Source organism: Anticarsia gemmatalis, chromosome 9 (assembly GCF_050436995.1).
Source record: "Anticarsia gemmatalis isolate Benzon Research Colony breed Stoneville strain chromosome 9, ilAntGemm2 primary, whole genome shotgun sequence".
In the NCBI taxonomy this organism is placed as follows: domain Eukaryota; kingdom Metazoa; phylum Arthropoda; class Insecta; order Lepidoptera; family Erebidae; genus Anticarsia; species Anticarsia gemmatalis.
In genome coordinates, this window is record NC_134753.1 from 6,109,218 (window position 1) to 6,135,234 (window position 26,017).

Sequence of the window (26,017 nt, forward strand, 5' to 3'; positions counted from 1 at the left end):
CTAATTGTTATCTTTGTACGAACAATAATACAAAGTTATATATCGCAATGAAAAAAGTACCTCTAAATTAGAATAATTCATACGTTTCAACAAATGTTTACATGGAAATATCGCGGTTTTTCTCGATTTATGCGCACTCACACTCGACTCGCACTCGACGCCAAGTCAGCAAGTAAACACTGGAATACTTTTTATTCGCGCTGTATAATTCCCCCGGGAACACGGATTTGCATAACAAAACGGGAAAAGGTCAGGAAGCGAACGGAATGGCAAGTGTCCGGTTTGATGTCCAGTCAGCATTGCCGGTGACGAGAGTGCGTTCACATTGTTCAACTCACTCGCGACTCTACTAAATATCACCTAACATTCATATCAAACCTATCGCCACATATCATTAACATTCTATCAGAATAATTTTATACCGTAAAGGATTTATTTTTTGAAAAACAAACTACTATGACACACTTCTGAAATGAAAAAGTGACAAACAACAAAAATAAAGGTTCATATTTTACACTATTCGAATTTTAGCGTTAGTTAAAATATTTTAGTTTGCAGTTTTGTGTCGCAACACTTCAGTTAAGAGAGGTTTCGTATCGACACTAGCGAATTTGCATGCATAAAGTAATATGAGTGGATGTTAAATCCATATTTATTTGGTAACATTCGTTTGCAGTTTTATGTGAGTGTTTGAACGCAGCACTGAATGTTCAAACTCAGGCGTCCCGGATGCATATTCATGGTTGCTCTGCGCCACATGCAAATTGTGATTTACACACTGTAATGAATTCTTTTGATCTGTGGATTCACATATTTGATTTACCCCATCGATGTCGGATATTAGCATGACACGCTGATTTCATATTCATAGTTTCTGCGCGGTGAGCGATCTTCATTTGTTAAACGTGTTAATTACGGAAAAAAATATATGGTGAGCTATTCTCCGACCCAAATGCAATACGCCGCGATGTTTTTTTGCACGTCGCTTGAGATGCTAAGTATAAAAATAGAGCCAACTTTAAAATCGATCAATAAATTGAGAATATGTAGATCAATATAAAAGTTATGCAGGAATGGTCCAAAAGAAAAAAACAACTAAAAACTTACATAATTACTTTAGCGATTCAACTGCTCGAAAGAAACGCAGAAATGACAAGACGATGACAAATGAGCACGGCTCGCATCGCAACACAGTCGGGTGGCGGACCTCATCAAATTATTCCCCACTTAAAAAATCTCCGTAAACAAAAACGGGCCAAGGGAAAAAACACTCGAGTCGCAGGGTAAAAAATAGGTATTGGCAACATTGATTGATGTGTACTAATAGGGCGCGAAGAAATGAGGCCGCTGCGTAATTAAAGGAAAAGTGACATCCTCTGTCAATGGCAGTGTTGCCAGCTAGAAATAGAACGGTCACGCCTTTTGGTAGGAAGTGATTAGTGTTACAAACTTATTAAAAATTATTGAGTGAAGGCGGCTAATTGATCACCAGTTTCCTCGTCATGTCACACTTCGGTATTCAATTTGCGTCTATTTTCATTAACAACTTCAACATATTCGATTAACAATAGCAATTAAGAATGTACTTAATTTGTTTTATACAGTTCAATGCAACTTATTCTTTTACTAGTTTCAGGACGCGACTTCATACGTGGTAAGCAATTTCCTGTGTAAATTGTAACAACGGCCAAACTTTTGCGTTCATGATATTAATAAGTAAGATTAGAAATATTCATTTGTCTAATAATCGAGCAATCAATTAAATTACATTAAATAGAATATGACTCATATTATCCACCGAAAATAGGATTTCAAAATACGAAAAAATAATATTATATAATTTAATTTGAGATTTGGCTAATCCCACGCGAGGAGTCAGTGTTTTTAGTCGCCCTCCGTGGAAGTGACACCCGAATGAAGGATGGAATAATGAATGTTTTCTACCACGCCCGGCACGCGTCCCCGCATAAAATAACATTCGCAATTAACATAACCAGCTCCTAGGCTATACGTAGAGAGTAAAACTCCGATTTCGTGTACGTTTTAATTGAAAATAATGTCTGTGTTTATTCTATTAGAAATACCAGTGTTTTAGTGGTGGCTGTTGATCACTTGGGGTGGAAAAAATGTGCTACACAACTTAGCATGCAATGTGTTACAATGTTGCAAATGATTTATATGCAACTTGCGGCTAGTTCTTTTAATTACAGTCGACAAAAAGAGTCGGTTATTGCCAGTGTTCCTTCGTCACTTCATTGTATAAACATAACAAATCAATTAATGTTCGTCACCAATCAAATTTGTCAATGTATAACCGCGACATTACGAATATTAGATACCTGTGCACATTAACCATTTTGTACTCGACATGCTATATCAAATGACAAAAGCCGCAGCGCCCAAATAATCAAGGGAGGTGACACTCAGATTTTTCCTCCGAAAAGCTGCCTTATCGCTGTGTACATATCATTAGTAATGCAAAATAATGGGATACAGACACCTCGTGCCGTTTGCGAGCTAATGATTAATGCTACTCGCCATTAATTCTTATTTTTGATGAGAAATTTGACTTGTGCTGTCAGACGCCGGATCCAGATTAATATAGGCTGACGGTGCAACTTACATTATGACAACGCCGAGCCCCGTTTACACTTCCCATTTGTATACAGTTTTTGGAACTTTCGACTCTATTTTTCTGTGATGAAGATTATACTACTAATTTTATTTATAAACCATATAATTTTAAGTTTAGTAGAGGCGTTATTTATATAAAATAGTTGGAAATTTTGCTTAAGCATATTATTTTAATGAAACCGCGATACGCGGGTTACACAGAGAGTGGTCCCGTGAATGCGACATCAAAGCTAACAGAACGAATAGTTCGGTTCGCCGACAGAACTAACCGAATAGTTCTCGTTGTAAAAGGGCAAAGTACAAAGAGCTAGATAAAATTCCAGTACGACCGCATCGGCGACAAACTCGGAAGGTATTCAAAGGGCTGACGACTGCCGCCGTGACTCGGCACCCTTTACCAACGCCCTGCGCATATTAGTCCACTGAAAATCAAAACTCGTTATTATTAATGATTCGACGTCATGACAATCTAAATATCTTTGGAAACGCGCTCGAAGTTATGCACTAATCGCGCAAAATTACTCCCGGCTAATTCTAAAGATATAAATGTACAGTCACCAGATGCGATCGGCGCTATCATCATTCAAAATACAGAAGAAAAATCACTTAAGATTCAAAGCATTCAGTATCTTTATCTAACGGATACAAGAGTTCATTTTATGACCATTAATTTCGTCTTTTCCTCGGGTGTTTTATCACAACGGCTGCGAGGCTCTGTCGCGCGTCTCATTAATCAAAAGCATTTGTTTACAACGAAGGGAATTTGATTTGATTAAAATAATTCGCAATATCCTTGATAAATATCACCCTCGGTCTCCGTTTGATCTTCACTGAAATTAATGGTGGAGGATTCAATCACGCAAGTGGTGCCGCCACTCTTGACGTTTTGTTACGTGATGCTCCAGATATCGTCACATTGTTGTTTTGGTTCTACTACAACTGTTGTAAAAAAATTAAAATATGGTAGAGTTGATCAAGTTGTAATCGGTTGAAGATTTCCAATTTTTCAGCAGTTTTTTAAACTAGAGGGTGTGCAAACATTGGTATCTTGTGATGGCAAGGGGGCACGGGGATGAATAACGATCGACGTCAGGCCGATGTGTGCCGATCCGGGCGGCGTATGCCGGCGCCGGGCGCCCGGCACGGCTTAACCCGCCGCGCGCACATTAATCGCCGGCTAATACCCACCGAAACCGAATTAAACCGGACGAATGCATTGATCCGGACGATTTGTCCAATGTTAACTGTGACTGTTTGATTTACGACCCGGTTTTAAAATCGGATACACGAATCATTAACGGGTAAAGTAAATGTCTTTAGTTACGAACGATGCAGTCTCTTGAATTGAAGAGATGGTAAATTAGATCTTCAATGGAGATATTATACTAGACTCAGCGTTTACATAAACGTTTACCTATTTACCATCGCTTACATGCAATAGTAAACAAATGACGTCAGTATTTAATGTACATACATTGTGCTAGAATCTTGGATGTATTCACAATAAGCACTATTAACTTAGACGAAGTAATTAAATAAATTTGAATTTAATTGCAAATGAAACACGAGCGCGCTCGCACAAGAGAAAACAAAACAAACAGTACATACAAATTATATTAAATCAGAGATAATCCTGTCAATTAATTGGAGTTAGCATTGAGAACCGGTCGCGGCGCATGCGTTAAACGAACCAAGAATTATCTTGGTTCGTTTAACGCATGCGCCGCGAGAGCAAGGAAGCCCGCCATTCAGACAAGGACATTAATATGAGTTAACTATATTACCTGTTGTGCACGCCATTACAATCATTATAATTGTTATTTGTATCGATTATCTTGACTAAATTGTCTTTTATCGTAAACAATCATTTAATTATTGTGTCATCCCATTGAAATGACATCAACGCGTAATAGTGTGTGTTGTTTTTGTTCAGCTTGAAAAACATGTAATTAAAAGTTTTACTTAAAACATTGGTCTGTATTTTATAAAAAAATACAAAGTAATTTCTTTAAAAACGGCCCTAATCCGGCGGCCGTGGCCGGCCGATCGCCGGCTGACAGTGACACATCGGTACAAGGCACGCTGTCCGACTGTAATTCTACCCGGCCTCGATCCCCGGACCTACATGTACACTACCTACCATTTTATATTCCAATCTCCACGATTAATTAGATGGATTTGGGGAACTGATGCTCATTTTATTGTGTACGTGTTAATTAAAAAGAACACGGTGAAATTGATATATTTTTGACGGATTATATTAAGTTCTACGCCTCAATAGAATGTTGTATGAAAGACGTAGCTAAAACCCGAGCTCAGAATGTATGTAAAGAAATCAGAGAGTATTCAATAAAAGCTTTTGACATGTTACCGTGATGTGTATGAAAACGTTGAAACGCAGTAAAATCGAAATCAAAACCGCGAAGTATCAAAGCGACTTGGCGATCAATCACCATCCATTAAACAAGAAAAGAAAAGTGCTTTCCCCCGCCGATTGGCCCTCGAATCAGCCCAATTTACATGAGAGCCGCTTTTTCCTCGCATCGAGATTAGCCCCTGAATGAGTTTGATGAATCGTTCGCACCCCGCAGCGGGCCCGCGCCGACCGGTCATTTGTTAAAAATACACCCGATCCACGGATCTAATTGTCTCCTCTAATTTCACACCCTCCTACGATCTGTGCAATGTGCCTCGTTCAAATTAACAAACGTTTCGTTTTGTTTTGAAATAATGTTTGGCTTGCGGCGATTTACTGGTGTTTGTGATTTGAAATTTATGAAGGTAACTAACTACGATGGACGACAGTGATGAAAGAAAAGTAAAACACAATATAATAAAGTAAAAAATTAGGAACAGACGTAGGTAAATGGTTTTTTATCATTGTTAATAACCAGTAAGATTTGATTTCATAATCAAAATGACTACATTTCTAAGCATTTTTTCCTTCTTACCTTTCGAGATGTTTTACGATGTCCTCATATGCCGCTCTACAATTCTCCCAAATACCAGATCTGCAGACAAAAGAAAATAAAATAAGAAAAATGAGAACTGTAAGTAAACTAGAATGGATCATAATAAAATTAACAAAAAAGGCTTAAGAGGTTGATAATGATTGGGAAATGATATATGAAGAATTTACTTTACTTGATAAACTAACAGAAATAACTTTCATTTTGTGAAGGAGTGGATTTGTCAGAAATGTTTCAGCTAAACCGCGAAAATTGTTTAAAAAAAGTACGTTACCAGCAAAGAATGCAAAATAAAATCAATGTGTTGATGTTGTTTTGTGTTTAAAAATATATGGAGTACAAATACACGATACTTAAAAAAAAAACATAACAATCTTGCGCTTTTTTTCGTAAAGTCACTTTACCAAGACGGAAGATTAGGTACTGATTTGAAAATTAATATTATCAGTTTGTTGAATTTTTACTAGAGGTTTTAAGAATAATGACAGTTCCAAAGCATGAGAAACACAAACTTGAGTAAACAGAGCAAACTCGTAATAGAAATAAAGAAATAAATCTACAACAAATTAATTTCAAGTATTTGCAAAGAAAGTTTGTAAAAAGGGTTTGAATATGAAAGGAATAATTATGAGCACTCAATATTAAATGTTCCGTTAGGTGGAGCGAGGGGTCGTTCAAATTAATTATGTTTTAAAAACAATCGCTTATATTTGTGCCGGAGCTACTCATGCGTGATCGTTCAAATTGTTTCTCGATTACTTTAGCTCTTTGTTTTTCATTAAACTTTTCTTCGTCGTTTGTAATCAGAAGTACGGCGCTTTGTAACTAAGTATCATCTAGAAAGGGTTTTTAATCCTTTGTCTCAGATTTGTTTGTTTTTTTCGTAATGTTAATGGCCAATCAAGCCAGTATTTTTAAACGGCTCTGAAATCTGAACAATCTTCTGCCAATGCTTCTTCTTCAGTTTCTCAATGCGTAGAGACTTAGACTTAGATTTATTCATAGACTAATTGCGCCGAAAATTGCCTGACGTGGTAAACTACGTTCAGATAGGTATACTTAGTACAAATAGGAACGCGTGATGAAGCTGAGGTAAATGCCGATGGTCCCCTGCACTAGCTTACAATTACTTTAACTTGTATAAATATGAATTATTAATATATGTGTTTTGTACTCCACAGATATATTAAACGAAGCGTTAAATAGTGCATTACCGCTACATTGTACAGTTTAATTGCTTCCCTCGTAGAGTCGTTTGGAAAAACAATATTTTATCTTTGCCACTGTCACTAACGAGGAGAAATGAGGATTGTGTACACCCATTTCTAGTCTATGCAAATAGTATGCAAAACTATAATCGCCCATACGTATGGCTATCTAAATGAATAAACTACTTTGTCAAAACGATTTGAACAACTAACATGGACAAATAACAAACATACTATTTTTTTATGGCACAAACATATCACGCTAACATGTCAGGAGGGTTGCTACTGTGAACAAGTTTGATTTTATATTACACTTTATTCATATTAACTATAAATTATAAAAACTCATGCTCAAAAATGCCTGAATATGTCGTCAACGCGTCGGAAACACGGAGTGACAGATATGAATGTATGTATAAGGCTACAGACACACTTATGTTACACGAGTGGCAGTAAGACAGTGGGGTAAGTCAAGTGAGCATTGTGGGTCTTCCGAGCGGAAGTGAGGGCATTCAGTGTTTGTACTTTTCTAACTGGATTAACTTCCCTCAACGGACATTTAACCTGCACCACTTGACCGACCTGCTTAAAGGTTTCTTTTCGTCAATTAATACGTGAGCCGTTTACGTGACGTAACGTATGTTTGTTTTATTTTCTTTATGTTCTAATAAGATTTTGTAAAATGGATTTTGTGTTTCTAGTTAGATTTTAGGGTTGCCAGTCGTATATTTCTTTTAGATCTTATTGTCGAAATATTTATGATAAAATCCATTCAACATTATCTTAATTTTATAAAATAACTTCATCTTTATAGATAAAAATGTTTTCCAAAAGTACTAAAGTCTAGAGAACTACACAGTTTAAGCCTGTAAAATGCTAATAAGCATAATGTAAATGCAAATCCGACATGACTAATGTTAATTGAAAGGTTACAAGCAGCACTCGTTATTTTAAAGTTTATGTACCTGTCTAAAACTTAACTAAGATAACAAAAAAAGTATTATTTTCTATAATGATAACAAAATCAACCTTTTCGTAAAATTTAAGTCTCTTAATTCAAACTTGCGCTTGTGTAGGAAAGTGATAAGGTTCCGTCATACCAGGTTTAACATTGGTTCCTTAGTATTGTGGCTGATCATATCTTCAGTGTAGCGAAAGTTAATCAAGTATATTTGTGTGACTAAGGTAGCATATAGAGGTAAAATCCTCTGACAGAGAACTGGAGACTTTCCTAAGGGTTCTCCGATAGGCAACAGACTCCTAAAAACCAGCGAGGTTACACGTGCCGCTTGTTCAAATTCTCCGTACAGATTTTAATTTTCCTCGTGGATTTAATATCTATTTACGTATTCCGTTGTTACTCGTGCCTTTACACACAACTTTTTTGAACACCAAGCAACAGAAAATCGTGTTATTTTAGTATATAAAATTTACCAGTCTCGAATCTTTTCGTAAACAGATCCCCGTACATAAATTACTGTAAGTTAGTTTATTTTTCAATCAATAAAACCGAAATAGTCTTACTTCCGGCCATAGCATTTATGACAACCTAATATGAACGACCATCACACATACTGTATATGTACAAGTCTGGACGAAGTCATAAAATGACAGAGTCAGGGAGACGGCGTTTTATAATTTTCTGTGGCCCGCGGGGTTGTCCTGACCAATAATAAAGGTAGCCAAGACAAATACAATAAAAATATTTAATTATCCTTTAAACAAGGAGAACCACGTCGCAGTTAAAGGCATAGTTTAATAACTTCCCGTGAGCCATCATTATTTCGTTCTATCAATAAGCTTCCTCAGGTGGGTACTAAACTTAACCCTTTACTGTGAAATGCTCTTGCTACTTTACACGTGCCAATCTTGTTTTCTCAAAATGTTGAAAGGGGGATTTTATTTTTTCTGTTTCAATTTCTCAGTTTTAAATTTATTTTTTTGACAGTATTATGTGGCAAATTTGTTAAATCCCATGGTTATAATTAGACCATATTTTTGTGACTACGAGTTTTGGAAGAAAAACCTTTGTAGCATTTTAATAGTAAACTAGGTATAAAAAATATGTTGATATAAATAAAAATTGTTTTGAATATTCCTCCCACACTGATTCATTTGTCCCCAACTCTATATAATTGATTGACACGAAAGTTGCCAGTGACTATGATTTGTGATCACTTCTCTGTCATAGAAAAAGTCTTACCTTGCAAGTGCTTCCATGTTGTGCATGGGCTGTCCCTTGATGATGGAGCCGTCAGGTCGGGGTACTCCGTGGTGAGGCATGCCCGGGGACATGAGAGCGTGCTGGTGCATGAAGCCCATGGGCCCGAGGTGCGTCGGCGGCGCATTGTAGCCGTTCGCCAGGAGGGGAGACTTCTCCATACGTGCCATTTCTGAAAAACGAATACCTGGTTATTCATACAGTCTAGTATATCCTAGTACGTGGAGCCTTGTTCAGATAGTTTTGTGAGAGTTCTAATAAATTTATTGTTACAGCATTAAAAGTTTAGCATCCGTTTATGAATTAATAGGCTGTTATTAGAGTTCCCCGAAACGTATGTTTATATAACGATATTTGTATATCATGAATGTAATTACGGCAACTTTCAGCTATTATAACATTATTGTTAAGTTTTGCACACAAACAAACATGAATGTATTACAAAACCACGTGTAATCCACGAAATAGTGGCAATACACGTGGTACAAATTCAAAATAACATTAAAGTGTGCTCCATGGCGCGGTATGAGGTCTAAGGTAAACATGAGACCACTTAAGCGTAACACTCAGGTAAAATCCAATTAATGGCCAGTATTATCATTTAATTACTCGTTCCAATAATCGAATCGCCCGTAAAACGGTGTATCAACAATAATAAAATGAGCAATGAATTTCGAGACTATTGTTTTCTGGGTACCACAAACAACCCGAGTAAACATAAGGGGGGGTGTAGCGCAAATATTCTTAAAATGGCTCCCCGTGAGGGTGTTCGAGGTGCCGGGTGGTCCTTCGCTGCCCATGACCTGTCTGCCCCCCGAGGTCACCAAACCTACTGGGGCGTCGGAAACAATTAACAAGGTGTCGAATTAAACACGAATTAACGGTCCAACCGTTAAAGGAAAATACCCTTTTCCATTGTGGCAGCGTTTTACAAAGGATTTTGGGATTGCTGAATATTAAATATTGTGTGTCGCTTTGTTCCGCGATTAAGGGCACAGGTATGTGATGCGGTGTGTTTAATGCGAAAATTTTAATTATAAGCAAATCTTTTAGAAACCACTGTAAACACACCTCCCATTCGGATCGTTAACATCGGCTGCCCAATAATACCCGGCCCGGGCTGGAGAATCAATGTATCATATAATAATAACGATGCCTGCTGGATAAGAGTTTATGAGTGAGATTCCGTATAAGCAAATGAGTACAGTTAATAAAGAATACTGTACCTCGATTCTTTACCTCTATCGACTACCGACAACCGGCTAGCTTTCGACATTTGACATTTAGAATGTACTGCCAAAATGTTTCCTACGACACCCGTCAGAGGCGCTGACCAGATTTTCATACAAAATTTCTCGATGACAGTTCGGTTGTCGGTAGTCGATAGCAGTAGAGAATTAAGCTACTGAAACATCTACGTTTCGTTATGTCAACATAAGTGCTCTACCACTTACGTGGTAAATTGCTCAATGACCATTTTATAAATCTTATTAGTGGTTTACTGGCTGTTAACCTAAGTTTTAGCTTTTTAATGGAAACAGTCAAAAGCTTTTTTAGAATGTTAATAGATCAATATTATTTACATAGTGTTTACAAATTCATAATAATTCCAAATAGCCTAAGTACACAGTATGATCGGACCTTTAGTATCCGAAACATATTCAAATTTCACTCTACCTGACTAAATAATTTATCACGCAAACATGCAAATCAAAGTGTAACAGAAATCCCAGTAGCAAGTAACATACAAACAAACAAACATTATGACCAATGGACCCAGAATTAATTGCTAGGGTCTATTTACTTAGCTAACCGTTTCTGTTATCTTGTGAACCATACTCGGACCAACTTCGTATTTATTATTGTAATTAATTATTCATCGCGTTGTGTGTGGATTGTGGACACTTTCAGTTCAATAACAAATATGTCAACGTTTCGGCCCGCCGCGAACTTTTGTGTTGACTATCAGTTATTGAACTTTGACTAAGATTTGAAAAACCCATGGGTTCTTGATGAAACAATACATTGATTGTATAACTATTATGTTATTTTGCTTCAAGAAATAAAGAAAAAAACACTTTTGACAACAATCTCATACATCTCAATTCTATGATCATCAATGTATAAAAGCCCAACCTTAAAAGACTTCAAAAATATGCTCTAAATGTAAAGTGGCCTACCAAATTTTAAATTTCGTTATAATAATATCTGTTCTTTCTTAGACGTCATATTTACAGATAGCCAACATAATATTGTAACAGTAAAACGCAGCCCCCAAAAACCACAATTAGGTCACTAAACCAAAAAGCATATTTACAAATCCCCGGACACACAAGACCCGCAACCGCACCGGTCAACCGCACTTATTAATTAACTAAATACGTGTTAAATCTCGTAATAACCTGCGGTTCAAACAACCCTTACATTCATCTCTTTCTTACACACATCATTTTCTCGCCACTTCCTTTTCTAATTTGTAGAGTTCACTTTGTTGCTTTGGTGAAGTTTACTACCAGTTAGGAATTAATTTTGCCGTAGTGAAATTATAAAATGCCAACTACTGGCATGTGGTTTTGTTTGTTGGTGGTGGCTAAGCTTTGTAAGTAGTTAAAGTATATCGCAATAAATAACAATGAAAGCTAATTCACGTTATTCATCGTTCAGCTGCGGGCTGATGTGCGCAGATCATCAAGTCCTGAGAACTATCCGAGAATAAAACGCGCAGACTCACTCAAGACGGACTCAACTGAGCCTCAACTCAACTTTATTTGTGCACAACACAAAAAACACTAAACTGATCCCTCACACAAATTGTTGCTCAATAACCGACAAAAATGTTCATCGTTTAAGATTATGACTATTATTAAGCGAATCCACTGATCAGGGCATTTAAAGAAATGAAACGTCGATTCTGAACCGCTATTATATCGATACACATCGATTTATTGATCGAATATCGACTGTCCTCGACAAATGGTCGTACCAAATTACTGGCCATTATTTCGAATTAGAATCGATAGAATCGGGACCCCAATTATATCACTTATGTGTTTAAAGGAGGTTGGAATAAAGGCAATCATAACCGCAAAAACTTTAGGGACGCATTTTTTAATATAAAAAACAACACAATTTCCCACTTATCTGTTTGTTTTTATTGTTTAATAGGTGGCAATGTTTAATACCGGAAAGTCAATTACAGACAAATACAGACAAACAATGCTAGAGGTTTCGTCGAACATCGTAACAAAGGTGATATTCGCAAGTCCAGAGATAATGGCACGAGTATTATAACCGTTGAGTTTTATTGCAGACAGATTACAAAATGACCAAACAAGCAGGGCATAAATGATTGGCCATAAAGTTAAAGAAACCAGTGCCAATGCCTACATTGTATTCTTTCACGGTGCTTACATAATGTACCTGGGTTATTGCTTAACAATTTTAAATGCATTATACATATACCAGTCGTACAAAAACGTTTAGTCAGATAATTGACAGAAGCAATTTTCATGTTTAAGTGTGATCATCAGTGCAACCAGATTTCACTAAACATCAGGCTTCTAATGTGCACGTTTTTATAAAAGGAAGGGAACTGAAGATAACTTAAGGTGCATTCACTTTCTTGAATATATTATTGATTGATTGCTCAGAAATAATCATGAATTCCTGTAGTATTCACACTATTGTACGAATACACTGAGTGTGCACTTTGTACACAGTCGTAACAATAATAAAAGGAGAGTTTTATTAAAGTTTTGTTGCTGTCGTAAAATAGTATCTATCGTAAACGCAGCCTCCTAGACTTTATAACTCGGTGGTTTTAACTGGAAACCTTAACATTACCGTAATGGCTTGTAAATCATATGAAAGGAATAAATTATTGGATGCATTACGTCGCAGAGAGTAAATAGGTACGAGGGTTATAAATACTGTACAATGTAGTAAGTAGTTGTGATTCTTCTTCGAAAAAAGCTTTAGTCAGAGCTTATAAGATACGATTTGTCTCAAATCAATAAACGAAATCACTGGAAATCAACATAACAGGCAAAAATCTGAGCAGCAGAAATAAAGTGTTATGGATAACAACAAATCTTGGAAGGATCGGCAAAACGAAGAAACTCGAAAATGATACGAAAGAGGGCGAATTAAAAGCAAATTACAGTCAGCCGGCAATCGTAGCGTTTACAATAAATACATAATTGTACGGTCAGTATACCAATGGCATATGCGATTGGCCAAAATAACGGACCGCGCGTTTGCACGATAAATCGCCCGAGTTGACGCTTCAAGTAAAACAACTATGTTTCGAAAGAATACACACGATGAACGCGCTCTGTCAAATACTTATCGCCATTCCTGGCCGTTGTATGCCAACACCTTGTTGTAAATGCCAGATAATTCAATACTAAATAGGAATACTGTAATTGGAGCGGCGACTTTGACAGATTCTATAATTAGTGCTTGCACTTCAAACAATTAATTTTCTAGTTTTTGCAACGATATGAACACGTCAACGGCGTCCATGAGTAAGCGCAGTTTGTATTATTAGCCATCGTAAAAATTATGATGATTCTTTACAGCATTTGCTATAAAACTATCAATAAAGCTGTCCCCAATATCCGATACAATGTGTTAATAAACGAGAACATTAAATTCGATGTAAATACATGTATGACGAATGACACAATTTTATATGGTGATTAATATTGAATGTAATAAGAAATCGTTTCAGTATTAACGACTTAGTCAATAAAGAAACAGTGAAATATAACAACAAAAGAAAGTCTGCCTGGTTCGTTAGCATAAATTAGAGTAGAAAGACTAATTACTAAGCCTAATTAACAAGAAATCACGGAAGAAATAAATTCCGTATTTAAAAGACTTTTTGTTTGAACGCGCATAGCACATCATTCGAATAAGAAGTCGGACAATGCACACATTCGTATCGATTGAGTGAAAGGACGTAACGAGTTGTTTCCCTAATATTGTTTGATGCGCGGACAGTTCTATAAACAAGTTGTTACACTACGATACGTTACAAGTTGTTTATCAGCCGGAGTACAATCGTCGACACAAGTCACGCGCCAAGTACAATCAATAACAGTAATACACCATCGCCGACAAAATGCGAACGGTCAATATCGTAAGTCAACAAGCTCCAATAGACAGTGTTGCCAGGTGCTTTTGCAGAAAAGGAGCCTTATTTATTACTAAGATATTTCAAGGCAATAATTTATTTTCTGATATAATTGATATCATTATAGGTTGCTAGTAATGGGGTATTTTTTGAATTATCATACTAATTCACATTCAGGCGAAATTTATTTAGTACAAAATATTGTGATAATTTAAAAAAATAATAACACAATATATCCAATACTTTAATGTAGTAGCGTAACAAGTTGTAGAATACTATAGTTTAACCGCATAATGAGGTAAAGTCCCCCATACTGGCAACACCGAAGGACTTATGTCTTAGCCATAAATTCTTTCATTTGGCTCGGACGAGCCTTATGAACAATAAAACGTTGAGGGCTGGAGATTTGGACTGTAATAAAATATTTGCCCTAGCGCACGCTAATCCACGTCCCTTACTTACGAACGTAATTTGAGAAGTTATAGTCCGTCTGCGAAGGACGTTCCTCCTTAAGCAATATTACACGTTGTTACGTATAAGTGTGCTGTCCGTGATTAAACCGTGGTCTCGTGCAGTTGTGAATACAACCGGAGATGTTTTATTATAATGTTAATTACATTTTACAAACATTTTGTTTGACCAGCCTTGAGTATTGTAGAATGCGTTTCAATAATTTGTTGTCTTATAATTAGGTACCTTATAAACATACTAACAAAATTGACAACTCAGTTACGCTACAATAAAACAAGCAACAGTAAACTTGTTACGTTCAAATACAAATAGCAATAAAAAGTAAATTCGTGGGTTCACACCATACGCATTAATCACGTTCGGTGGGAAAACGGGGAAATCTTTACGCGATGCCAGCCAATAGGATAGGAGTTTAGCAACGATTCCGGAGTATTTCAACGAGCCGAATAAAAGTTCCTCCCTCACCGAAAGAGGGTCAGACTTAATTACTCGTAAATTGACCGGGATACAGTTTTATCCCGGATAAATGCTGGCCAGGATAACGATGTGTCATACGTGCTATTATACGTCCGTGGAGAATTGTAATTATAGAAATATACGTTTATGTTCCTTAATAAGCTCACTTGTGGTCACATATTATGAGACCATGTATGATCCTCAGCAATAGTACCTTAAATATTGAGATGTATTTTCGAAATGTATCATGACATGTCTTTTATTAGCATGAACTAGAGTTTAGATTTACAGATTTTTGTAATTACTAATGAGAAGGATAATATTGTAAAACAAGGAATTCTCAGTCGAGCCATACTTACATTTTACGACTCACTTCCCAAGAATACATAGTAGTTTTACTCATCATCTTGTACTGGAATTCCGATTCTAATGGCTCTAATCAGTTCCCGGTACTTGCAATTATATTAAAAACTGCTTTTTTCAGTTGAATATTATTACAAATTCTCCGGAACATTACAACTAACAAACAAAGTTGCCATTACAATATTCGTATGTGAATGTTATTTGTTAAAAATGTTACCAAAAGGATCAAGTCATCCGTGAATGCTCACAAAAGAAACTTCGCCATTGTTACATAATAAGTAGCAGAGATACTGAAATATCCACCCATATTTTTATTAATAACACACAAAAGAGAGATTATCTGTTCGTGGTTTTTGGTAGCAGCTGTTATTATCGAAATATTTGATGTTACACTGATATTTATGTAGAGTAGTATCCTTTTTTATAATAGACACAATTACTTGCGACTTGCGATACTTTTAAATGTACCCCTGATTTTGAAATGAAATGGCATCCATTCATAATACTAGCATTCTAATTAACAAATATAAATTATTTTAATCACGTAGAACTAGTTAACACAGTTGAATACAGCAATGCATTTTTTAAAATAATGCTCTCTAAATAGGAAACACGCGAGTGAATATTCACACTATTGCTTCTATAATTTTTCATTCGTGACTGTTGTGATAATATTTCTGATAATTGTTTCATTTACAGGTGCTTGTGTTCCTACGTTGTAAATAATTTATATAAACAAAATGTCTTTAGCTGTCACCACCAGCAAAGTACAGAATAATAAGCACGTATCCAGTTTTATTATAACAGTTTTTTTTAATTGTCATATTAATCTTTGTCGTGCATGACACTCTGCCTCTTCGCAGTTGATGGGTGTTATTACGTGTCGTCAATTTAATAACAAACGGACTTGGGTTACGGAAGAGAGTAACATGTAATTTTACATCGATCGAGTCGATTGATCGACAATGCGCTCGAATACGAACGCCCCGGGCGAAACCGTATACACTTGTTGATAAGTGGTTATAAATCAATCGTATTAACATAATAATTATCGGTGTGATTGGTCGAGCATCGAATCGTGACAAGGACGTTTCTACTAAGGCATTCTAATAGAAAACATCTCTCAGTGTTTCTAGATCGTGATGCTTTTAACTATATTGAACTAACGGAATCAATTTTACTCTGCTATAAAATTTAACGAAGAACATTTCGATTGCAGCAAAAAATGCTTACTTTCAGAATAATTTTAATTAAATAAAAGATAAAACGGACTTGTACAAACAAGTGAATTATGTCTAGAATGCCGGAGCACTGCCGCTACAAAACGCTGGTATTGCTAATTAAAAGAAATTCCTTCGTTATGCTTTTTCCCGGACAAAAAACATATGAATTCGCCGTGGCGACTCTTAGGTGTGAGCAATGTCATAAGTGGGTAGCAGAACGACATTTTAATTGTAAGCGCCGGCCGTTTACACGACAAACAAAACGTTGGGAGTTAAACACTTGAAGCGAACATAACATATGTATGGAAATTGTCTCGCGATGTTAATGTCAGTTACGAGGAGGCCGCAAGAAACTTCTATTACTACGACGACGGGCAAAAAAACTGATTCGTTAATGTTATTATGGCTACATAATCTGGTAAATTACATCAGTAAAGATAAGTTCTCGTACAAAGCAGTCGTTTATTAAGATGTGAGTGTGAGTGTTATGCGGTCAATAACACTAGTCATTTTAATATGGAAATTGTAACAACCGTAGGCAGTTATTTTTTTGCTCCTACAAATTAATTAAGGTTTCAATGTTGGAATAGTATCATTCACTAAGGATTTATTTGTGTGGTTGGAACTGTTTTTTTTAAACTGAAAACTTTACATCAGCATGAAGCAAGTCGTACCCTAAACATAACTCGGTAAGATTGTATAGGTGACAACACGCGGAGTGAGGGAGGGAATTCATATAATTCCACGCATGATTCGTATGTTTGGAATTCGAAATATCGGCAGCGACAAACGAAGCAAAGAACCAAAATACCTGCCTCCTGCCTATTGTAAATTTTACCTCCACACATATTTGCTTTAACCGTTCCGTAATGGTTTGTTTGGAACTCATTGAATGATACCAGTTATTTGATCTATATTGATATTTTCGAAACCGTAGCTCCTCATATATTATTTGCATGAGTAGAGGTTGTAGAGATAGAATAAATCTATACGAAATGTAACGATGTGTAGTTAGCTCGAAATTGCAATGCGGTAGTATTGATACGAACTACGCATGACAATGGTAAAAAATGGAGAGGAACAAAAAAGTACTAACAAAGTTAACAATCGAAACTTTCAAAATAATTAGCGCGGAACAATCTAACTGTCACATGATTTTATATCTGACAAATGGACGAACGTCTCATTGCGAACACGCAACTTGTCAAATAGATGTTTATTGCTAAATACATTATTACTAATTGAAAGTCGATAATCGAATTAATCGACATTGTTGATTGCTGACCGTAATCAGCGAACGTCGGCGCAGGCGCAGGCGCACGCGTCTAAGCGCAGGTGGACAGAACGACCTCACATTTTACACTCATTTACATGTAGGGCTGCCACGAGTGGCCACGACTGATCGCCGCTGAGAAACGGCGCAATAACGACTGTTTTAATTAAAATGGTAATTGCTTGATTTTTATTAGAATATCGTTGGGCAATGATATATGTGCGTTGATAACTGACTAATATATAATATCGCATTTTTACGATCACTGTCATATTAGGTCTGACATTTTGTTCAAATATAATTAAACATATAAATGCATAATTCTCCTGGAGCTGAGCAGGATTTTTCTTGAATTAGAAACGAGTTTAAAAAGGCACAGGTACTTTTCATAACATGCAAATGAAACTAATCACAAGCTGCCTAGAACTTCAAAATGTTTGTCTTGGTCAGATGCGAGCCCGCTAAATGCCGTCCATTGGCGTGTAGTGAAGAGACTACGCTTTCTTTACACCTGCAGTCAAATTACGTCAATTACTTAAACATTATTAAGGGTAAGTACCTATAAGTTATCGTAGAAAACTTAATTTAGTTTCCATAAATACAAGGTTCTAGGCTTACTGCATAGTAAAATGTTATGGCGTAGTCACATAAAACTGTCCATAGTCATAGTGTGGTTTTTACAGTCACGACAATAATTAAAATGAACTTGTTTGTACGAATGACAAAAAATAGATGCATGCAAATAATGACGATAGATACGGTTCAATTAATTTCCATAATATTATTACATTTTATGAAGCCTGTCAACTCTTGATAAAAATGAATAAGATATATCATGCTGGCCGGCAAAAGTAAAAGCTATTTATTAGTAATGAGACATAGAAACACATGAGGCGCTAGTGAGTATCGGCGCAAACAGTTTGTCGTAAGCAAGTAAGTAACACTTCTCGAGTCGTTTCGCATCGCTTCGGCGTTTAATTATTGTTGCCACCGCGTTTATTATTACGATTTCCTTATAAGAGGCAACGGCAATTTGTTTGATTACTTCCAATTGCCAGTTGATGTTTTAACCATTAAAAATTGTAAACGCAGCCGTGGATAGCAAGAAATTGCTATGATTGCCGACTCTACTAGTGTTTATCGTACGTTCTTGCAAGCTAACAATACGGAAATGGAAAAAATGAGCTTTCGATTCACTGATTGTGGAGAGAATGCGGTTTTTGCGACGCGATAAATGTGCAATAACGTTCTACCTAGGAAAAAACGAGACTCGGATAATGATCGTCTGTTAGTGAGTGAGTTTTTACTAATGAACAGCGTTCAAGGGCTAGGAGTAAGTTAACAAGGTGATTAGCTTGTCAGTACTATAATTGCAGCTATCGTCGTAAGTGCAATGTGTTCGTAAATTCAGTATTGAAATGAAAGTTGTATGTTTTGACTTCTCATCTTGTAACAGAAGCACTCGATGCACACAAGAACCTATAATAATCATTACTTTCAACATAAAGCATTTACTTACAACGAAGATGTCAATCATCAAGTAAGAATTTGCATTCCCAGTTGAATACCTAGCTATCGGGTAATTACTTATCTGAAGATCCGATGAGATGTAATGTAATTGTTGATATATCGTTTATCATTATTAAATAATCTCCTTTACATGTTACAATGCATCAAATGCGTGAACGTACAAGAGATTCGCAAATTGACTGATCCCTCCCCGCCCTTAACATAAACAGGCAAATCCTTACTTAATTTCAGTCGCAGAATTCAATCAGAACGTAAAGCTTTGTGCCCCAGCGAGTAATGTTATAATGCCTTACATTATCCCCCCGTTATACATCCGAGTCGTGGCGACACCGCGCCGAACCTTTAATTATTATCAACACATCATTTTCATGGCACTTTCTAAATGTTAGGGTTGCCAAGCCGGATTTGATTACACCGATTGTACTTTTGCATCAGGTAGTAATTGTTTGTAATCGCAGTATATCTTTGCTATACAAATATGTACCTAATAACTATACACATATTCATGTATCTAGAATTATTACAGGCATTCTGAGTTCTTCAGAACATGTCAGCCTGATAAGCTTTCGCAATACTTTGCACGTCCGAGAGTTAAATTAAGGCTTATTGATGACTATGCAATGAAAAGGATGGACTGAACCTTAATGGCCATTTAAATATACATTTAGTCGTAATCGCAAATCTAAGTCACATCGCGGAATGAGCAGCCGTTTAGATTTGGCGCCTCAAGATAAACATCGGTGGGTAACCCTTTCAACGAGCACGTGGGCCGTCACATCCCTTTCACGCATTTCATATTCCTATTTCCATTCCGTTCAACCTTCGCAGGAGGATTATATTCTGCCTCCGATGTTTTCGTATCCTATTATTTCACAGGGTGAAAATGGGCCACCCGCCTCCTCACTCACTCAAACAGTAACACCCTCGGCGTACATGTGTGACGTGTATGTATTAGTACGTCACCTGTGTGAGTGCACCTTCCCAGGACTGTTTTTCAATGTGTGTGTTTGTTTCATCAACTGTAAACCACTGTCAACGACTCGTCAAAATAATATTGGCTTAACGCCGGAGCCCGTATACAGATATGGTACATGGAAACTTGATACACGCACGAATTTAATTAGAATAGCTTTAATATTATGGATGATGGAAATTACGTAACAAAATTATTAGGTTTATGATTGATACTTTCTGTTACTCTTATTTTAACGTGGGACCTTCAATTCGATGTATGAAAAGAGTACTTGACACACACTTACTTAAAAGAATAAACATATTTTGATAGTTTTAAAGATAACTAAGTAAATGACTGCACCATAACTTTTAATTATTGAAAGTATCAAAACTATTTAAGACTATATTATTGTAAACTTCAAATTTCCATCTAACCCTTAACAAGACCCATCCATCTTCCAACTAATTGTAAAATAATTAGAACCGACTAAGCATAGATGAGTAACACAACACAAGAAATGACACCAAACACAAATGGATAACGAACGAGGGTTAAACCCAAAACAAAAAATATGACTTGTTTATGAAATATGCAATAAGCACAAAACAAAAGCTATGCTTATTTCAGCCATGAGAGTGTTTCGAATTGCAAATTTCGGGAAAAAAGCGAACAAACTACACTCAAAGTCAAATGCGGCAGTGCGCGATAAGCAAGTGCCGCTTATGCAAGATCACGAATGTAATTGCTCCCTTGTCTGGCACGACACTTCATGCGAAAGCGAGACGACAGATGTGAAACGTATGGGGCAAAAAGAGATGAAAAGTGGCAGTATCAACAAAGCCGTAAGCGACAAAAATGATTGATTGCTAGCCGTCTTGCGCTGAGCTCTATTTAATCACTTTATTCCCTTTTCTCCGTTTGTGTTGGGATAATTTTGTATTTGTGTAATTTGTATACGAAATGAGGAGGCATACCTCCCGACAAGACGGGGATTCATATCCGGCGCCTATCCGGAGCTTACACAAACCCGATTTTGATGTTATCACATGTCATGGTACCGTTTGTTTTGATTTATATTACAAAGCCAGATTAAGTCGAGATTAATCTGTAGGTTAATAACTTTGTGTTTAATTCGCGTTTTACGCCATCACTGGAACATTTATTGTGTTGTTTGTAGGATTATTGATTACGGCTTCGTTATTCTGAAATACGATTTCGCTTGTAATTAACGAGTTCTCGTTGTTACTATAAGTCTGTATAAGTTATTGTACGAGTAGTAATGTGCAATCAGTTTAATCGAACGTCTGTTTAATAACGATGCATTAATGTTACGTTAAGTTTTTATATAAAGCTAGTAGGTAGTACTTACCACTCATGTGTCCGTTTTCGTAGGGCGAGTACTCGCCGTTCTCGAGGCGGTGTTTCTTGAAGGGGTGACCGGGGAACTGCGTGGCAGCGAGAGACAGGCCCACGCCGGACGCGCGCTTCGGTGGTCGGCCCGGTCTAGAGCTGCGGACATAGTAGCACGTTACTGTGGTTTAAGACCTCGCACTTATCATATCTTAAGGTATCACACCTATTGATTGTTACTTATATAAACCCCAAAGTAGAATTTCAATAGAATAGGACTCTAACTTAAGGTATTTTACTTTGAAAGGTACATATTAGGAATTTGTTTTGAACATTTATCCAAAACTCTCTGGGTACAGGTGGGAACGAACCAGTTGAAACAAAAAAGAAACACTATGATTTAAAATAGCAGTAATTGGTGTGAACCAGCCCACACGAGATATCCACATTTAACATAGACATAAATTATAAGCCTATAATAATTTGTAGAAACTAATAACGCAAAATACAATTCTACAATAAAAGCCGTGCGAAAAAATGTAAACGCCAATTGTAAAAACAATAAAACTCTACAAAAAGCAGGCAGAAGAATGAAGTAAAGAAATCGATCAATCCGCTTTTACACATGACTCATTCATTATCATTCTGTACTCATAGTAAATTCTCATAACTGCAACAAAAGAACAATAAACTGAAATAGTCATTAATTAAAATCAATTAAGAGTCAGTAACGGAAGCTTCTCATGCACTATCTGTACAGTAATCAAATAAATCTTGTTCTCGCGTGGGGGTTGCCATAGATTTATTTTTATTTATTTCACTCCCCTAAGATTTAATACCGCAAGACGTCGTCCGCAGTTTCCACAATTTCACGCTTATTGTTTTCCCATCCCTGATTTATGTTCACGTAATAGACAACAGTATTTCTTGGGCGCAATAAAGTTTGTCACCTAAATCTTTGCCCTTAAGCCTATTGCGTGTGCTCTTCCGAACCTAAACTGAACTAAAAGTTCCATGCCTACTTTTATCGGAACAATTACCTCCAGAAATGTACATCGTTGAGTATATGATTTTATCAGAAAAATATTTTGGTTTACTGTAGTTATGTAAACATCATATCTGACTCATAAAGATTGAATGAATGATAGAATAAAGTGCCCGCTACACAAATTAATTTTTATAACATACGGCAATAGAATGATAATAATTCCTAGTCCTTTAAAAGAAAAGCTGCGTTAATTTACAACATCATAGTTATTCCTAGAAATAAGTGCGATTATTCTATTAATGTAGAAAACTAGATAACCAAATCAGTCAAAAATCTAATGCACTTAGTACGTAGTTATATCTTTGTAATTGGCGTGCAAAGTAGATCAATTACAGTGGTAGCAAGTAATCCGCACTACATTACAACTAGGTATCACATCAGAGGCGTCGGCCAAGTTCGGCAATTATCGAGGGAGCGATGCTGTTATCATAGTATCGGCTTACGCAGAAACTGAGTCTCGCCTATTTATTTTTATGTCAGCAACCGTCATTATGAGACACTCCATTAGCTTGGATTGCGGTGAGACTCGTTTTCGGTTACGCTTTGGGGTGCGATTGTACGGTGTGACGATTTTTTTCTTCGTTGTCGTGTTCTGATAAAGGGTTTGTTATTTTGATGGCCAATTTTATTTACTGTAGCCCAGTATGTTATGGTACAATAAAATATGTTACTAATTTGATCCATCGTCTCAGGACCTAGCCATGACCGTGTAACAATTACGATCAATGGATTATAAATAGTTAAAATGAACTTCAAAAAGCCGAACATAAAAATGGAATTTATTTTGGGTGCCGACGAGTACAATCGGGAGCAAAAAAGCTAAACAAAACCGCGCCCGCGACGAAATCGAATATTGAAAGTGTCGAGGGACAGAGATAAGGAGAGCACGTGCCGCTCCCTTGCCGCCACTTAGGCCATACCCGTAATCTGAATACCGCAAAGCTCACTGCGATAAACTGCCATTAAAAAGCGTTCGATTTATTACCGAACGATTTCCGAACGATTTATACGGGTGTGCGAAGTCTAAAGAGTATCATAAAGCAGAGGGTGCAACAGGGTAGAAACTTACTCAATAGTATCTGCGAGTAGTAATGTAATAATGAGATAAACTTGTGTACTTACGTGATAGTGCGGGCGGGAAAAGTACTATAATAATCATTTTATGCCGATATGGAAAGTAATATGGACTCCCAAAGTAAAGTTAAATTTAAGCAAATTATATAATTACCATGCTCTACGTGAAACTCTAAACTACAAAAGCTGTAAAAAATATTACGCAACAAGATCAAACAGTTCTAACATTTGCACTATGAATGGGAATGAACAAAAAAGTCAAATATCAAACATAATTCCATTCTGCGCATCGCACTCTTTCCTCCGACCAACCCCAGTGAAACTAACACCACGTATAGTTTTGCTTTTTGTATATTTGCTTGGCAATATTCATCACTCACAGCCCGTGTCACTGATCAAATAGCACCCACAAAGGAGTCCCCAGATATTACTGACAGATATACCCTTGATAGATAGTTTCACAAACATTGAACAAATCCTGATCGACGAACTCCATATCGTAATACATTCAAAGAAGAATACACAAAAGTACCAGAAAACGTGACTTCGGCACGAGATGAAACGATTCCGTTACAAAATTATTCCGAGTAACCCTTCAAAATCCCCACTGCATAAAAAACTAGGATCTTAAACACATGATGCTATTAAGTACACAAACAGTATCAACGGTATCGGTACACGAGAATAGACTCCCTACTCTTTGTTATTATATTTGTATTACTATTCTCTACTTTTAGTGGACGTGTTCACACTCACTAATAATTACTGACACTATATCATAACATTCACGTGGCATAAACATCCTTCCTTGACTACGGTTTAAAAGTGAAAAGACCAAAAACAACTCGCTGACAGCCTATTGTAAGCTAATAGTCATAATGTGTATATTTTATGTTTTTTGTTACTGAAGCGTCCGATTATTTACACATTACAGCACTACAGCCCGTATGGGAATGTTTACACATTAAATTAAAGTTCATTTTGAGATTTTTATTTTGGTGAGGGTGTCATCGAGGCAAATGGTTTTAATCGTAAACATTTAAACATAGTAATGTCAAGATTATTAACTGTTCTTTATTTACAGTGTCTTACTACTTATTTGCGACAACTTTGACATTTAAGTGCTAGCGGATTATGGTTGGTAACATCATTATTAGGACTTAAAACTCACTAATAGGATTAAATATTATTTTAAACAAGCTGCTATTTAGTTTCCGCTTAAAATTCATGTAACAATAGATACCGCTACGTATGTTGTACTGGCACTTGGCTCATTACTTTACAAACAAATGGAAAACTACTGTTCTAAAAAGCTGTTGACTAGTCCATATCACTTAACACTAAATATTTTGCGTAATACGTCATTTATCGCTGCCTTATGTTTAATGATCAAATATTATGTGTTGCAATGATTCCATAGATTGTATCATCAAAAAACGGGTTCTCAAAATTCATACATGGACTTATTGAAAGAAAATATTCTACGACAATATTTGAGCGCATATAGAGTTAAGAGTGCGTTTGATGCATTATTTCCTCTACAAGTAACACTCTGAGAAAAACCGTATCTGGTAATACACCAAACAATGAGGCTCTGTCTTAAAAATGGCCCAAGAATCGGTAGACAACGTAAAACAAACGCACGTAATCTTATCTAGTGTAAACTCAAACGCAGTAGCAGTTTGTCTTGGGTTCAGTGCAAACATGATAAATGATTTCGGTTCAAAAAATCGTTGCTCTATTTTTTCTAAACGAGTTCCGGTCGGAGCGAGAAGTAATCTTTCCTTGAATAGAAACACCTATTCACCTTGAGAAGTACCTGAGGAAGAAGAGAGGTCCGAATTATTCATACGTCTGATTTCATCATTTCGACACTACAAAAATCGAGCATTCTAGATTTAACGGAAACAGAAACTATAAATTTCCACAGTATTGTCGGTACGCTAATAAAGTTTCATCATTAAAAACAATGTTTTAATAAAACCAAAGGAAAAATGTAATTGAAGCCAAAAATTAGAGGCACTAAGACAGTAACAATAAAAAGTGAAAGCAAAGCCGCGTTTAATTGTGTCGTAAAAATAAAAATTAAATAAAAAATGCTTTGG

The 26,017-nt window shown here is 36.4% G+C and overlaps 1 protein-coding gene across 6 annotated transcripts in view; it reads right to left on the reverse strand.

Annotated features, from left to right (window-relative positions):
- dac (dachshund family transcription factor) overlaps positions 1–26,017 on the reverse strand; it is a 132,410-nt gene that overhangs the window by 56,055 nt on the left and 50,338 nt on the right. For 4 of the 6 annotated variants that reach the window (XM_076118259.1, XM_076118257.1, XM_076118255.1 and 1 more), the window contains 3 exons: positions 21,810–21,949; positions 9,015–9,204; positions 5,586–5,645 (listed from right to left, as the gene is read on the reverse strand). In XM_076118259.1, coding sequence (XP_075974374.1) covers positions 5,586–5,645; positions 9,015–9,204; positions 21,810–21,949 — 390 coding nt within the window. The remainder of the gene's footprint in view (positions 1–5,585; positions 5,646–9,014; positions 9,205–21,809; positions 21,950–26,017) is intronic. The other 2 variants (XM_076118258.1, XM_076118256.1) reach the window with 1 other exon arrangement.